General features: G+C 53.9%; 8 protein-coding genes across 8 annotated transcripts; 5 read left to right on the top strand and 3 right to left on the bottom strand.

Moving 5' to 3' along the window:
• The first annotated feature begins 350 nt into the window (after positions 1–350).
• POSPLADRAFT_1041241 (hypothetical protein) lies at positions 351–1,379 on the top strand. Its single transcript, XM_024477870.1, has one exon. The coding sequence runs from the start codon at positions 373–375 to the stop codon at positions 1,342–1,344; it is 972 nt and encodes a 323-aa protein (XP_024335849.1). The 5' UTR covers positions 351–372; the 3' UTR covers positions 1,345–1,379.
• An 81-nt stretch (positions 1,380–1,460) lies between these two features.
• On the bottom strand, positions 1,461–2,330 carry POSPLADRAFT_1060139 (hypothetical protein; the record flags this gene model as incomplete). Its single annotated transcript, XM_024481231.1, has 1 exon — positions 1,461–2,330. One exon carries the CDS (start codon positions 2,328–2,330, stop codon positions 1,461–1,463), a length of 870 nt encoding a protein of 289 aa, XP_024335848.1.
• Positions 2,331–2,419: 89 nt separating this feature from the next.
• On the bottom strand, positions 2,420–4,451 carry POSPLADRAFT_1184744 (hypothetical protein). The gene is made up of 9 exons (XM_024489099.1): positions 4,397–4,451; positions 4,233–4,340; positions 4,105–4,172; positions 3,994–4,046; positions 3,673–3,932; positions 3,526–3,617; positions 3,300–3,473; positions 2,705–3,249; positions 2,420–2,649 (listed from the first exon to the last, which is right to left on the bottom strand). The coding sequence occupies exons 1-9, from the start codon at positions 4,427–4,429 to the stop codon at positions 2,585–2,587; spliced, it is 1,398 nt and encodes a 465-aa protein (XP_024335847.1). The 5' UTR covers positions 4,430–4,451; the 3' UTR covers positions 2,420–2,584.
• Positions 4,430–5,587, top strand: POSPLADRAFT_1041238 (hypothetical protein). The gene is made up of 3 exons (XM_024477869.1): positions 4,430–4,671; positions 4,718–4,916; positions 5,018–5,587. Exons 1-3 carry the CDS (start codon positions 4,600–4,602, stop codon positions 5,530–5,532), a joined length of 786 nt encoding a protein of 261 aa, XP_024335846.1. The 5' UTR covers positions 4,430–4,599; the 3' UTR covers positions 5,533–5,587.
• A 22-nt stretch (positions 5,588–5,609) lies between these two features.
• Positions 5,610–6,739, bottom strand: POSPLADRAFT_1060136 (hypothetical protein; the record flags this gene model as incomplete). The annotated part of the gene is made up of 4 exons (XM_024481230.1): positions 5,610–6,141; positions 6,201–6,470; positions 6,532–6,597; positions 6,651–6,739. The coding sequence occupies 4 exons, from the start codon at positions 6,737–6,739 to the stop codon at positions 5,610–5,612; spliced, it is 957 nt and encodes a 318-aa protein (XP_024335845.1).
• Positions 6,720–8,445, top strand: POSPLADRAFT_1049188 (hypothetical protein; the record flags this gene model as incomplete). The annotated part of the gene is made up of 10 exons (XM_024479685.1): positions 6,720–6,779; positions 6,829–6,955; positions 7,021–7,308; positions 7,358–7,521; positions 7,575–7,624; positions 7,676–7,691; positions 7,760–7,882; positions 7,939–8,146; positions 8,197–8,339; positions 8,389–8,445. 10 exons carry the CDS (start codon positions 6,720–6,722, stop codon positions 8,443–8,445), a joined length of 1,236 nt encoding a protein of 411 aa, XP_024335844.1.
• A 1,093-nt stretch (positions 8,446–9,538) lies between these two features.
• Positions 9,539–10,644, top strand: POSPLADRAFT_1049187 (hypothetical protein; the record flags this gene model as incomplete). The annotated part of the gene is made up of 3 exons (XM_024479684.1): positions 9,539–9,952; positions 10,388–10,567; positions 10,633–10,644. 3 exons carry the CDS (start codon positions 9,539–9,541, stop codon positions 10,642–10,644), a joined length of 606 nt encoding a protein of 201 aa, XP_024335843.1.
• Positions 10,645–12,891: 2,247 nt separating this feature from the next.
• POSPLADRAFT_1049186 (hypothetical protein) lies at positions 12,892–14,033 on the top strand (the record flags this gene model as incomplete). Its single annotated transcript, XM_024479683.1, has 5 exons — positions 12,892–12,915; positions 12,953–13,257; positions 13,353–13,609; positions 13,795–13,892; positions 13,917–14,033. 5 exons carry the CDS (start codon positions 12,892–12,894, stop codon positions 14,031–14,033), a joined length of 801 nt encoding a protein of 266 aa, XP_024335842.1.
• Positions 14,034–14,734: the final 701 nt, after the last annotated feature.

Below are 14,734 nucleotides of genomic sequence, written 5' to 3'. Positions count from 1 at the left end.
CGGTGAGCTCGCAGGCTGCAGTCTCTCTATCGCTGGTCTGATGGATTTCAGGGAGATATGAGGGCCTTTGAGCCCTCGCTTACAGCGTACATCTGTCGTAATTGCACCGCAAATCTACGATGGACGAGGCAGCGATTGCCCCTGCCCCGCGCGGCTTCGACGCTCGCGGGCAGCAAGGCGGTCGACTTTACCTCATTCTTCTCTCATAACGAGAGATGGACCGCAAATACGGCTTCGCAACGACTACACACAGGAGAGCCCCCTACTGTCGCAGACGCACAGTACCCGCCAGCTCTCTCCACCCGAGTGTACCGCCGAACCGAGGCCCTTTCCGTCCGTCGGCTGCTCAAGGCATACACCGAGCTCTCCAAAATGCGACTGACGGTCCTCAATGTTCTTGCAGCCATGTCCGCCGTCGCCGTATCGCCTCTCCCCACGAGCGTCCCTGTCCTCCTAGCCACCGCAATCGGCACCACCCTCTGTTCAGCGTCCGCGAACACGCTCAACCAAATACAAGAGGTCCCATTCGACGCCCAGATGGCGCGGACGCGCATGAGACCTCTGGTCAGGCGCGCCATCAGTCCCCTGCATGCCACGGGCTTCGCGCTCGTGACGGGCATTGCAGGCCCAGCCATCTTATGGACCATGGTGAACCCCACCGTTGCGCTACTTGGGGCAGGCAATATCGCGCTGTACGCAGGGGCATACACCTGGCTGAAACGTAAGAGCATCGTCAACACCTGGGTCGGCGCTCTCGTCGGTGCTGTTCCCCCCCTCATGGGTTGGTCAGCAGGAGGCGGGCACTTGCTGCCATCGTCCGCGCATCCGGTGGAAATATTTCTCCCGTCCTTCCTCTCCTCTGTCCCTCTCGATGCTACTCTTGTCGACAACCCGCTGGCGCCGCTTGCACTCTCGATACTGCTCTTCTGTTGGCAGTTCCCGCATTTCATGTCGATAGCGCACTTCCAACGCGAGTCGTATGCTCAAGGTGGCTACCGCATGCTCTCCGTACTCTCGCCTACCAAGAATGCCCTTGTTTCCTTACGTCATGCACTTCTTCTCATTCCAGTCTGTTCCATCCTTATTCCTCTGTCCGGGATCACGACCTGGACATTTGCTGCCGTCAGTCTCGTCCCCAACCTGATCGCAGCGGAGGCAGCGTGGAGCTTCTGGCGCCAGGTCAGCGACAAGCAAGCACGGCGTGTCTTCCAGCATAGTCTCTGGTATCTGCCAGTTATGCTGGGATTGATGATGATTTGCAAACGGGGGTTGGACTGGAGTTCGTGGATGGGTTCAGGAGCAGAAGAAGAGGTCGCATCCGATCCTGAGGTGTCCGCCACATAAGTCAAAATGTAATGGATAGCGCGTATGTTGTAGATAGCACCCTTAGTCGCATCAGCCCGGACGTCCTGTCATAATCAATCAGCTCGTGCCACTTACTGAATGTCCGAGCACGTCCACTACTGCGTTCCAGATTTTGTTTTGGCCGCGCGCGCCGCCTGTCGCTGCCGCTTCAGAGCCTCCAGCCTGGCCTTCAGCGCCGACACCTTCGCGTCCGCCTCCTCCTGCGCCTGCTCCTCCTCCATCAGCCGATCCATGATCAGCTCCCGCTCGTCCAGCTCCCTCCGCCGCCGCCGCGCCCCCTCGTCCACGACGTCCCGCGTCTCCCCCGCCGCGTCCGCCTGCGCCTCCGCCGGCGGGAAGCCCTCCGGCGTCTCCGCGGCCAGCACGGGCTCCGCCATGACGGTCGCGCGCTCGTACGTCTCGTGTGTGTCGGGCGCGTTGACGACCGCCGCCTGGAAGCGCGCCCACTCCTGGTCGATGGCGGACGCTTCGGCAGGCGCGGCTACGGGCGCAGCGGGTGCGTCCTCGCCGCCCGACCCGTCGTCAGAGGAGGGCGGCGGGGGCGCGCGCGCGCGGTCCGAGAAGAAGTCGGCCGGAAAGCCGGTCGTCGGTCTGGCAGCCGGGGACGCGCGCCCGCCTTCGTCCTCGCCCTCGTCACCACCCTCTTCGTCGTCCTCGGGCTCGCTGGTCCGCCGCCGTTTGGCGTCGAGTTCTTCCGCGTCCTCGACCTCGGCTGCCGTGCGTTTCTGGCGCTGCAGCTCTGCCTGCCGCTCTTGCTCTTGCCGCCTCTGCTCCTCTTCCCTCAGACGCGCCGCATTCAGCCGGTGTGCCTTGCTCCCAATGTGCCCGTTCCAGGAGGATCCCTCCTTGACGATGGTGCCACATGCAACACAGCGAAGCTGGCCGCTTGTACTGTATGAAGCAAACGGGTGGTTCACTCGGATTTCCTGCCGTTTTGCTTTCAGTAGAGCGCGGACATCCGCCATGTTGAGAGCGCGTCAGTAGTGAACAAGCAAGTAAAGGCGTGAAGGACAAGCAAGGCGAATGCGACTGAACGAGACAGTGCAAGCGCCTATTTGACGAGTAACAACATTCATATTACGTAAGCACTCGAAGAGGCTTCAGTATACATACACTACGTATGGTAGTCTAACAACCCAGGCACTGGGGAGAACACCAGTATGCATCCATAGAGGTCAACCAGTAGGGGAGAATGCAGCGCGACATCTCAGAGCCGCGTTTACTGCTTGTCCTTGAAGATCTTCTGGATAGCTGCCGTCGAGTAGGACTTCGGACGCTCGAGAGCTACAATGAAAGGATGAGCGAAACGGACTCAGCTGCCGAGGCTGAAACTACTTACGAGCACCAAGGGCACGATCCCAGATGAGCTGTGCAGCGACACCGAAGGCGCGCGAGACACCGAAGAGGACGGTGTAGAAGTTCATCTGCGTCAGGCCGTAGTGGGTCAGCAGCGCACCCGAGTGCGCGTCGACGTTGGGCCACGGGTTCTTCGCCTTGCCAGCCTTGAGGAGGATGTCGGGCACGATCTCGTAGATCTGGCCGACGAGCTTGAACATCGGGTCCTCGGGAAGGTGCTTGAGCGCAAACTCGCGCTGCGCGGTGTAGCGCGGGTCCGTCTTCCTCAGGACGGCGTGGCCGTAGCCGGGGACGACCTGACCGCCGTTGAGCGTCGACCAGACGTACTCGCGCACGGCCTCGTCGCTGGCGTTCTCGCCGATCTTCGACTGCATCTTGCGCAACCAGACCAGCACCTCCTGGTTAGCGAGACCGTGGAGCGGGCCCGCGAGACCGTTCAGGGAGGCACTGAACGCAAGGAAGGGGTCAGAGAGCGCGGAGCCGACAAGCTTGCCGGTGTGCGCCGAGACGTTGCCACCCTCGTGGTCACTATGCCAAACGTCAGAAAGTGATGAGTAGAGTGACATCATGAAGCCTACCTGTGGATGGTGATGTAAAGTCGGAGCAGCTCGACGAAGCCAGCGTTGTCGCCGAAGCCGAGAAGCGTGGCGAGGTTCCACGAGTAGTCCTTCTCAGCGTCGATGGCAGGGAGCTTGCCCTGGCCGTAGACGTTGCGGTAGATACGGCCGGCAATGTTCGGCAGCTTGGCAATCCTGTGAATGAACTGTGAGGAGCGGCCCCGCGTGGCATCGTAGAAGGCCTTACAGGTCCATGCAGTCTTCGAAAACCGGCTTCCAGTACTCCTTTTTGGAGATGCCCTCGGAGTAGGCTTTTGCGAATGCGGAGTCGTGGTTCAGCTGTTACGAAGATTTAGTCGGAAATGAGGTCAACTGGACACAAACGATGACGCACAGCGGTGACAGCTAAGCTGAACTGGCTCATAGGGTGGAGGGTGGGAGGACATCTGTCGAGGAGCTCCTCGACGAACTCCGGGATAGCGGCGCGGGCAGCCCAGTCCTTGGAAAGGGCAGTGACCTGCTCCTGAGTCGGGACCTCGCCGGTGACGAGAAGCCAGAAAAGGGCCTCAGGAAGAGGCTCGGACCCACCAGGGGCCTTGGGGAGAAGGGCCTGGCAATCAGGAATGGTCTTGCCGCGGAAGCGGATGCCCTCCTCTGTGAGGTTTGTGTGAGAAAGCGGGCGCTATAAATAAATAGAATAAATGGAAAAACATACCTGCATCGAGGACGGAACCGTCCCAGATGAGAGCGGGAAGGCCGCGCATGCCGCTGTGATCCAAAGTCAGCGACCGGTGTGATCACGCACTCAATAGCGGAACAAACGAACCCGTAGAGCTGATCTACAAGAACAGGGCCGAACGACTTCTTGCCATGTTCGGCACGCGTGGCTTTTACCTGGGTCGATCACGCATCAGGATGACGCACCGGGGAGAGGGTGTCGCGAGGGGGACATACGGTCTCAATCTCGGCTGGAATGAGCTCAGCGAGTCTGTCCTTGAGGGTGGACTGTTTTGCTGAGGTCGAGGCGAGCCTGGCCGGGGAGGCGAAGGCGCTGCGACGGGACTGGGCGGAGAGGGTGAGGGAGGGCCCATGTGACCTGTGGTAATATATACACACACCTGCCTGAGGACGGAGCGGAGGGCGGAAGACATGGGCGATGAGAGGAGGAGCAGCAAAGGCAAAGGCGAGCTGTGCGCTGGCACGCCGAGTCCGCGACACTTATTATGAGCGCACTCCGGCGCCACGTGCGCCTCGGATTTGTCGGCTCTCTCTCCCCGTCTTCACCTCTCTCCCTCTCCTCCCCGGCCTTCACCCCACCCGAATGGCCAAGCGCAAAAGGGCGCCCAAGGCCCCCGCCGACCCCGCGCACGACCTCAACGCCCTCCTCCCCCAGGTCCGTCTCTCCCCCTCCCCCCGCGCACCGTCTCATTCCCCCCCAGAAAAGACACTACAGGCAGCGTGCACACGCCAACCCCTTCTCTGATCATGCCCTCAGCTACCCGCTCTCCCCAGACGCCATCGACTGGGCCGCTCTATATCCGACCTCACCCAGCACACCAGAGTTTGCTGATGTCGGCTGTGGCTTTGGCGGTCTGCTGATCGCCCTCGCGCCTCTCTTCCCAGACACCCCCATGCTCGGTCAGTCCTATCTCCGCACGTCCTGCGCCCGTACCTGCTCTCTCTCGCGTCGACACTGATCGCCCGTCATGCCTGGAACCCCTCTGATCCTTTGCGTGCAGGCATGGAAATCCGCGTCCAGGTCTCCCAGTACGTGCAAGACCGCATTGCTGCTCTCCGTGCTACTGCCGCCGCCAATCCTCAGTCGGCCCCTCCCGGCGCCTACCAAAACGTATCAATAGTTCGCGCAAACTCCATGAAGTTCATGCCAAACTATTTCCCCAAGCACTCGCTCTCTGCTCTCTTCTTCCTGTTTCCCGACCCGCATTTCAAGGCCCGTAAGCACAAGGCGCGCATCATTTCTCCCACTCTCCTGGCGGAATATGCGTACATACTGAAGCCCGGTGGTATCGTCTATACGATCACCGACGTGCGCGACTTGCACGAGTGGATGAAGGCCCACCTCGAGGCCTTCCCCCTGTTTGAACCGGCGAGCGAAGAAGATCTACGGGCCGAGGGAAAAGGTCCGATACTCGATGCCGTCTACTCAAGCACAGAGGAGGGCAAAAAGGTCGAGCGCAACCAGGGAGACAAATGGCTGGCCTGTTTCAGACGAATTGAAGTAGCTAGGATTTGACAAGCCATGTACTGTTGTTCTGTACTTAGTACTCAATCGAGGATTGCTGTACATCAGACAATGTTTCAAAGCGCCTGTCAAAAATCATCATTGGTATGCACATCATCCATAACGATGTCCCGTTCTAGTACATCAGCTCCGGGACCGTGTCCAAGGCCTCCGCCCATAGCAGTAATGAGCGCACTGGTTCGGCTTTTCACCGCCCGTCTCATTTCTTTGTGGATGGTCTGCCCAGCTTCACACGCAAGCTTGAAAATCTCCCCGAATCTGTCGACGTGCAGGCGCGTCTCGAGTGTTACGAGAGTGACCTTGTTAGTCCTGGGCATGACAGCGACCGTGACATGCGGGAGGTCGTTCTCTTCCAGGGTCGTCAGGTCCAGCATGGGCGAGGTCGCGTGCACGCCCCCGCTAACGGCGCAGACAAAGTCCAGCAGCGGGATGCCGGCCGTGGCCAGCGCGAGCGTCGTCGCGTTGATGCAGGTCTGGAGCAGGCCGCCGTCTTGCTGCAGGACGTGCACGAACACGTCGATCTCCGAGCGCGGGTAGAGGCCCGTCTGCACCACGGGCTCGAACGTCGTCTTGATCGTCGCGGCGAGCTCAAGCATGCGCCTGGATGCTTGCCGGGTCTGTCATCGCCTCCTCCGCAGCGTGCATACGGGCGCACTCACCGGTCCGCGCGCGCGCGTCTGCGCCGCTCCCCGGTGCTGAAGGGCAGCACGTTCACCTCGACGTTGAGCACCGCGCGGTCGTGGAGGGTCTGCGACCGCATCTTCGCCTCCCGCGGGCCGAAGACGGTCACGAGCACCTGCGTGAGGCCGTGCGTGAGGACCGCAGAGCCGTCCGCGGTGCCCTGCTGAGCGAGGTCGATGGAGATGTCCCGCAGCTCGTACTGCCGCCGCCCGTCCGAGCGGTAGCCGCCGTCGTTGAGAATTTCGACCCTGGAACTCTGCGCGACTCGTCAGCCCGACTTGTGAGGATTTGCGGTGGTGCGCGACGCACCATGGGTTGGATTTTCGGGGCGCGGACAGGGCAGCACTGAGTGGGTGGCTAAAGGAGGTAATAGTCCTAGTCAAGGATGACGCTCGTCGTCCACCGCCACTTGCCGGCTGCGCGTTGACCGACTTGTCTTATCGCCCCGATGGAGCCCAGAGGCCCTCTCGTTCGCTCTTGCCTGCATCCATACCGCCATGTCGTCTCCTCCAGACATCGTGCTCCCCGCGTCCTTTCTGGACACCGATTTGTACAAGGTGCGCCCACAGCTCCGTCCCGAAGACAGAGCATGAACCCCGCGCGCAGTTCACCATGCAGCAGGCGGTCCTGCACCACTTCCGCGACGTGCAGGCCACCTACCGCTTCACGCACCGCGACACGGACGTCCTCTTTACCAGGGACTGTTTCGAGCAGTTCAAGCGATCCGTCTCCCGTGAGCAGCGCGTGCGGCCGACCCGCGCGCCGTGCATGGCTCACGTTCCATGTCCCATGACGCAGACTTCGACCAGCTGCGGCTCGCCGACGCAGAGCGCGACTGGCTCGGCAAGGCGTGTCCCTACTTCACGCCGGAGTACCTCCAGTACCTGTCCGCCTACCGCTTCAAGGTCGACCAGGTCCGCGTGCAGTTCCTCCCGGTCTCCGCGGACGGCCAGCGCGGGCATCTGGACATCCACGCCGTCGGCCCGTGGGTGGAGACCATCTTATGGGAGGTCCCGCTCATGGCCTGCCTGAGCGAGCTGTATTTCCGGACCGTCGACACCGACTGGAGTTACGACGGGCAAGACGGTGAGGTCTGCGAGCTGCGACCGTTCTGCGCTCTCTGAAATCAGCGCAGAGGCCGCGTATCGCAAGGCGGAGACGCTGCTGAAAGCCGGGTGCACGTTCAGCGACTTTGGCACCCGGCGCCGACGGACGTTCGAGACACAGCGGATCGTCGTCGAAGCCCTCATCCGCGCATCGCACGACGTCAATGGAGGCAAACTGCTGGGGACTAGCAATGTATGCGCTCTCTCCGTCTCTCGTGCTTACAAGCTGTGCTAATGCTCTCGTAGGTTCATCTGGCGCGCAAGTACAATGTTTCTCCCATCGGCACGATTGCACAGTACGTCGTTATCATGGTCGCGAGCTGCCTGCGATAATGTCTGCCGCCTAGCGAGTGGTTCATGGCTGTGAGTGTCACATCTGAGCAATCCCCGCCTCGTGTCCTTTATGTTGATCAGCGATGTGTTTGGCTCAGGTAGGGGCACTGAAAGGATACGAACACGCCAATGCACTGGGTCTCACTTTGTGGGAAGCGGTGTACCCGAAGGACCTGCTCTTGGCTTTGACGGACACCTTCTCGACAGAAGTATTCTTCAAGGTCTGTAGTGGTCATCTCTGCCGGAGTATCTGCCTTTGTTGACCGAATCTACGCAGGACTTCCTTTGCAACCCTGACCAAGCTAGAAGATGGAAAGGACTGCGGCAAGACTCCGGCGACCCTTTCAAATATGCTCCTCGCGCAAAGGAGGTGTACGAGCAACTCGGGATCAACTATCATGAGAAAATAATAATTTTCTCTGATGCCTTGAATGTAGACAAGGCTATCAAGCTCAAGGAGCAGTGTGATGACATTGGCTTTGCATGTAAGTGCATGGAGCTTCTGCTGTGACTTATTCTCAAATTGTGTTCCCAGCATCATTTGGCATTGGTACATCCCTGACCAATGACTTCGAATCTCTTTCCCAAGCAGCACACAGCAAGGCATTGAACATGGTAATCAAACTGGCATCAGTAAATGATCTTCAATGTATCAAAATTAGTGATGAGTTAACCAAGGTGATTTGTCCTTTGTGAGCAATGTCAGTATGTTCTAATGAGTGTTTAGAACACAGGTGACCCCAATACCATTAAATTGGTTAAACATATTCTTAGTCTGCCATAATATGGGTGTGATAGGTGTAGCATATATAGTGTTGTTTGTTAAAACCAGCCCAAACTTGGACACTACTGTTAGTGATACTATCTCAAACTGGAAACATAAACCTGTATGTGAGTGTGAGAGAGTGAATGTTTATGTAATGAGCAAATGAGCAAATGACCTCATTTACAGTGTTACAATTTGGCAGCAATGGACAATGTTGAGGTTTCAGCTTCTTGATGCCCAACTATTCAGCTTTGCCCCACTGCCAAGAGACATTTCCCATAAGATGGTCAATATTACAAGTTGGTATGGGTGCCCATTGCCTATAGTTAATTTCCTTGTTTATCATATTTTCCTTTTCTTGGTTTCAAACTCACAATCTCTATATTATACAGATATGCTTGATGAAACAAACAAGTCTTGCTGTCACATAACAGCTGTATAATAAATTTAGATTAGACAGCAGTGCATTACATAGCCTGGGTACCACTAACATAGTCACTCTCACTCACTGACCCCTGAGGCCATGTTAGTAGCATTATGCACAGGTCAGCTGTGTATTGGACCAGCATGCACAGCTGGCTTGAATTTCCTCATGTATAACATCAGGAAAGCACCACTCTGGGTTGGTGGGCTTACTAAGCTTGCAGGTCTTAATTAAGACAAAATAAGGCAGAATGCATCCTTAATTGTGTCCTAATCAGTGACGGTCTCAGTTTTCACGGGAATCTGTTTAGTAGAGTGCGGTGTCTGCCAGCTTTTGCCTGACAGAGCACCCATATGACCAAAAACAAATGTATTTTTAAGTGTTTTAGACACTAGGTGGTCTCAAGTGTATGGCTAGGACCTAAAGAAAAGTTGGAGGTGTGTTGTGAGGTGGAAGATGGGGAAACGAAGAGGCAAAAAGCACAGGGTGTGAACAAAGAGGTGGAGAGGGGTGTGGAAATCAAGGAGTGGATGCAGGATCATGAGAAAAGAGTAAGGCGGTGAGGAGCACAGGATGTTTACAGATGTAGGCACAAAAAGCCTCAGATGACCAACAGCCAGCAGCTTGAATCAGATCGGAAGCAACACCACATTCCATGAGGGCAGTGGCACCACCAGAGCATAGGCTATGACTGGCCACATTATCAGGGAAAAGGATGGTGAGTTGCTGGAGGAACCAGGAACAAGTGGGGAGGCTGCCATCCAAGTGGATCCACAGTTCAGCATGGAGGGTGAACCAGCCATCACGGTGGGTAAGATAGTGGGTAAAGAGGTTGACAGTGCTGGGGAGAGTGAGAGCCTAAGTGACAAGGATGTGGCTACCATCAAAGAATGGGTTGGCTTTGTAAGCGGGAAGCAAGAAACTGTAAGAAGTGATGTCATCATGGATGACTGTGTAATGCAGGGTAAGTTTGCAATGGCTTCAGAGATGAGCAACACCAGGCCAGACCAGTTCACCAAGGCGCATCAGTGCATGAAAGCCAGTGAACAACTGTGTAAGGAAAAGGGTGTCATCATAGTTGGAAAAAACATGAAGTGCAGTGTAAGTTGCACACAAGTCAGATGGTGTTAGGGCACATTTTCAGGAGACAAGAGAACCATGCAAGTGTTTGCAGCCATGCAGTGTATAGGTGACAAGGCAGGACATACAAGCAGCATGAACTGTAGGGAAAAAGACTTTGAGCTCACTGCAGATCATAAAGAGATAATTGTCAATGGAGGAAGGTTTAATGTGGGCACACATATACACAGTATACAAGCTGAGAGTGTCGGTAGTGGGATTGAGAGGGAGAGAGTGCGCATGACAGAATGTGATATAGGAGTTCAGTGTGGATGAATAGGTTTGATGGGTGAAGGAGTTGAGAGCATGTCTGAGAGTGAGTGAACACTTGTGAATGAGATGCTCCATAGTCCATGGCTGTCATAATGGCTGCTGGGGACAGCAAAACTCCATGTTCATAATGAAACCCCCCCCCAGTGTATCTTGAGGGGGTGTAAAAGAAAGCAGGCACAGGCCAGGCTGAAGGCAGAGAGCAGTAGCAAATTGTTGGTGGGAAAGGGTATCAGCAACAATGTTTTCGACACTGGACACATGGTGGACACAAAGATTGAGGGTGTGGCAAAGCTGCACATTGACAGTAGACTTGAGAATGGCATTGTAAGGGGGTGTTGCGCGCAAGGAAGTGAAAATACCAACAGTGTTTGAATTATTGGTGAACACAGCCATGCATGTAGGTGTAGTCATAGCATGACAACAAAAATGGGAAGTAGAAATGTGCACTGCAGAGCAGGTCGCAAGTGCCTCATAAAAGAAAATGGAAGCACCATCTGAGAGGGAACACGAGCAGTAGTAACCAAGATTGAGCCAAGGGAAAAAGAAACCCAAGCCAACACCAGAGGCATCAACATAAGCAATCTCTTCATCCAAATGTGAGAAGGTGAAGTCGTGGGAAGTCCATGCATCATGTTCCCAAAAACAGACACCATCAGACAGTTCAATATAGCATGCAGCCCAGAGTAGGTCATTGCAGATAGCTTGGTTGAGATAGATAAGTGCGTGTTGGTCAGTTTTGTCAGCAGTTTTGATGTAAATATTGGAAAGTGCAGGCTTGAAAAGAGGAAACACATTAAATGCCCAGTTGAGGGTGCCAGTGAGTTCCTGAAATTCTTTTTTTGAGAGACTGTTACCACCCCGCAGTAGCAACATAACAGAACTCTTTGAGTTGTTGTACCAAAGCAAGTTTGTGAGCACAAGATAATATAGCCAGCATCACATTAGGGTCAACCTCAAAACCGATGATGGTAAGAGTGTGCCTGTAGATCTGCCTGTGTTCCTCATGTGGCAGACCAATGTCATCCCAGAGTGCTAGCAAATGGCATTGACTGGCAGGAAGGTAGTGTCATATGGTGCATAGTATGCCACAGCACCTTCTGTCACAACGTGCTCTGCCATAGTTGCTTGGTCGGCCTAGGGTGATCCCCCGGTGGCGGGAGCCACAACACCATGTGACCACATGGTTGTATCAATTGCGGAGCATTTGGACTGGAGCAGAGCTCCGGCTATACTTCTTTTGTTCCATTGTTCCTGTGGCCAAGTGGCCTTTGTTCTACTTTTGGACTCTATTGTTCTTTCTCCTATTGTTCCGCCATGGGAATGCTTTCCCTTGCTCATGTATATAAAGAGCTCTGCAGCGATCCTTTAATACACACTTCTGTGACCCACTTCGACTTCAGCCCCTACTGTGGCATTCAGTCCTTCAGTGCTAGTCCTGTGCAACTGCTCCCTGCGTCACCTTTTGATACCTTCACGTTTAAAGCCAAAGTTATTGTCAACATAATTGAAACATGTGAGACCGAAATGATGTTTTGCACACCAGATGACAAGGCACATGACTGAGAAGAAGCAAGCAAGGGACATGCAATTACAAGGGGAAGATTCCCATGCTGCTGGCAAAAAGTGTGCAAAACATGACCCAAAGCTGGGATTCCATCAAGCATGACCCCATGGACATCATTCTTCCAGATCATCAAATTGAGCAAGAAAACTCCGGCACTGTGATTGTTGATCAATCTGAGCTTGTCAGAGTTTGGTTTGGTACAGCGTGAACCGGTATGTGGTATATTCCTGGCATGAGAAATTCAAATAGCTGACTGTATCTCCGTTTGTGCACTTCCTTAGCACACTATTTGCGCAGGAAATCATGCATGCACTCATCTCACAGTGACAGCTGCATTTCTTCCTATGAAGTAGGGTATCATTGGTTGAAGGTGTCTGCACAGGGCCAGAAACCTTCCCACAGAGCTCAATACACCAATTGGACAAAATGGGATCTGAAGGGTCATGTAAGAGTACTTTGAGATGGTGGACTTGGATGGGTGTCACGATCTCAAACAGCTCAGGATAGAGTTGCAGTGTTAGAGAAACATGAAAATTGTCATGTTCTGACTGCAGTACATCAGGGACCAGAAGCAGATGGAGTGAAGTCTTGCTGACAGTCTGCTGTGGGTAGTCTCCGTCACTCCACACCCAATGTTGTATGTATCATGGGCATCCAAGGGTAGCTGCCTTATTCACCACACTCATGTGAGGTGTGTGAAGTGCTTCCATATCAGAAACAGATGTGGTGATATTTGTAGTTCTCCCACTTGGTATAGTGTCCAGCATTCCACTGCTCACAGGGCTCATTGTGGCCAGCTCATCCTTGGGACTTTGCTTATGACCTAGCAAGTCGTCCATGTTCTATGCTACTTGAGAAACCACTGACATTGGCCCCATAGGAGTCAATGAATTGTGTTCACAGGTCAAGGAACTTGGTGATATCCATGAGCAGAAGTTCACGTCATGATGACACTCACTTTCGGATGGCATGGTTGTAGTCAATGACTCGACCACAGTACTGAGGTGCAATTGCTTTAAAAGTATGGGAAATGTATTGGATGTATACCATGAGTTTGACTCTCCTATGGGGGAAGGCAAAAACAATGGTGTTGGCTGCCTTCTGCCAGGTGAGTAACCAGTTGCTTGTGATAAGCACTTTTCTAGTTGAGGATGGACAAGTTGGGAATAGAGAACTCAATGGTTTCAAGTTTTGCAACACATTTAACTCCAGTTGTGGTAGAGTACCCTGCACTGATGACTCAGTCAAGGTTGACTGGCTCTCCACCCAAAATGTTCGTCCATTTGAGCTTTGGGAACTTGGGTGCTTGCATAATGGTTGCAAGTGATTCTCTTGCATATTGGAGATTCTTCGTGTATTCACATAGGAGCTCAATAGTATGTTTAGCATCGGGATGGGAGACAAATTGCTTGTCGAGAAAACTGTTTGCAGTCCAAGCATACTTTGACAGGTCAGCTAGTGGTTTCTTTGGAGGTTTGTTTTCATCACTCAACTTGTCCTCTGAGTACTTTCACTTGGTCACAGTTGACTTGACCCTGGTAACAGGTGGTGTTTCTCCTGTGACGTCCCCAACACTGTTTCGACTGTTGTCTTCATCATTTCTTTCATCACCCTTCTCCTGATTCTCGGAAGTAGGCTGCTCCAACTTTCCAATGTAACTGGTGAAGACTCTTTCATGTTCATCATGGGGCATGGTACTGTCGGCACCATTGAGGAGTCTCCTGAGTTGCAAGACTGCTTGTCAATATGGGATACCTCCCCAATTATGGTGTTCAACCACCTCAAAACACTTGCATTGGAATGTCCTTACCATGTTCATCACTCATAGGGGTTATGTTGAATCATGAGATGGTTGGTAGATTATCAACTATAATTTATTGACTGAGAAAATAGCTTGAAATATATACACTGTAAACTAATGGTAAGCTGGAAGGAGCACACAGGAATTGTGTATCAGTCTCATTGAGACAACATACCTGACAATAAGCTGGAGGGAGCAGGAGAGTGCACTCTCCAGCCCCTGGCCAGACTGTCAGGTTACATCACCCCCTGTCGGTCACCTGCTTAGTCAGCAAATACAACACAGTGAGTGCTCTCAACTCTTAATAGGTATATGAGCAGCACATCCTCACTGGTCGGCACATGGGTCAAGCAAAGGGTGTAGCACGAGTTGTGAACCCGTGCACCCAACATGACAGGTTCATACCTTGCTATGGCCCGCTCTGATTAGACTTGCATAAAACAGTTTTAGACTCAATTAATATGCTCTTAACTGCACTTAGTCTGCTTAATCAAGCCAACTAATATCAAAAGGCGACACAGGAAGCAGTTGCACAGGACTAGCACTGAAGGACTGAATGCCACAGTAGGGGCTGAAGTCGAAGTGGGTCACAGAAGTGTGTATTAAAGGGTCGCTGCAGAGCTCTTTATATACATGAGCAAGGGAAAGCATTCCCATGGCGGAACAATAGGAGAAAGAACAATAGAGTCCAAAAGTAGAACAAGGGCCACTTGGCCACAGGAACAATGCAACAAAAGAAGTGTGGCCGGAGCTCTGCTCTTGTCCGATTGCTCCGCAATTGATACAACCATGTGGTCACATGGTGTGGTGGCTCCCGCCACCGGGGGATCGTCCTAGGCCGACCAGGGGACTGTGGCAGAGCACATTGTGACATACCCCCCCTGATCTGCCAAGTCCCACAGGGAGACTAGGACACCTCAATACCCATCCCAGTGCGACAGAATGCGACCTTGGGGGCAGGCAATGGCTTGGTGAGACAGTCTGCAAGCATGTCGGCAGTGGGGATGTAGGAGGGCTTGATGCGCCCAGCCTCGACAGTGTCTCTGAGCCAGAAAGTGCGCAGGTCGAGGTGCTTCATGCGCCCATGGTGCTCAGGATTCTTGGACACACTGATGCTCGACTGGTT

The sequence above is a fragment of the Postia placenta genome, assembly GCF_002117355.1.
Source record: "Postia placenta MAD-698-R-SB12 unplaced genomic scaffold POSPLAscaffold_13, whole genome shotgun sequence".
NCBI classification, from domain to species: domain Eukaryota; kingdom Fungi; phylum Basidiomycota; class Agaricomycetes; order Polyporales; family Adustoporiaceae; genus Rhodonia; species Rhodonia placenta.
This window is presented reverse-complemented; position numbering and strand designations above follow the sequence as displayed.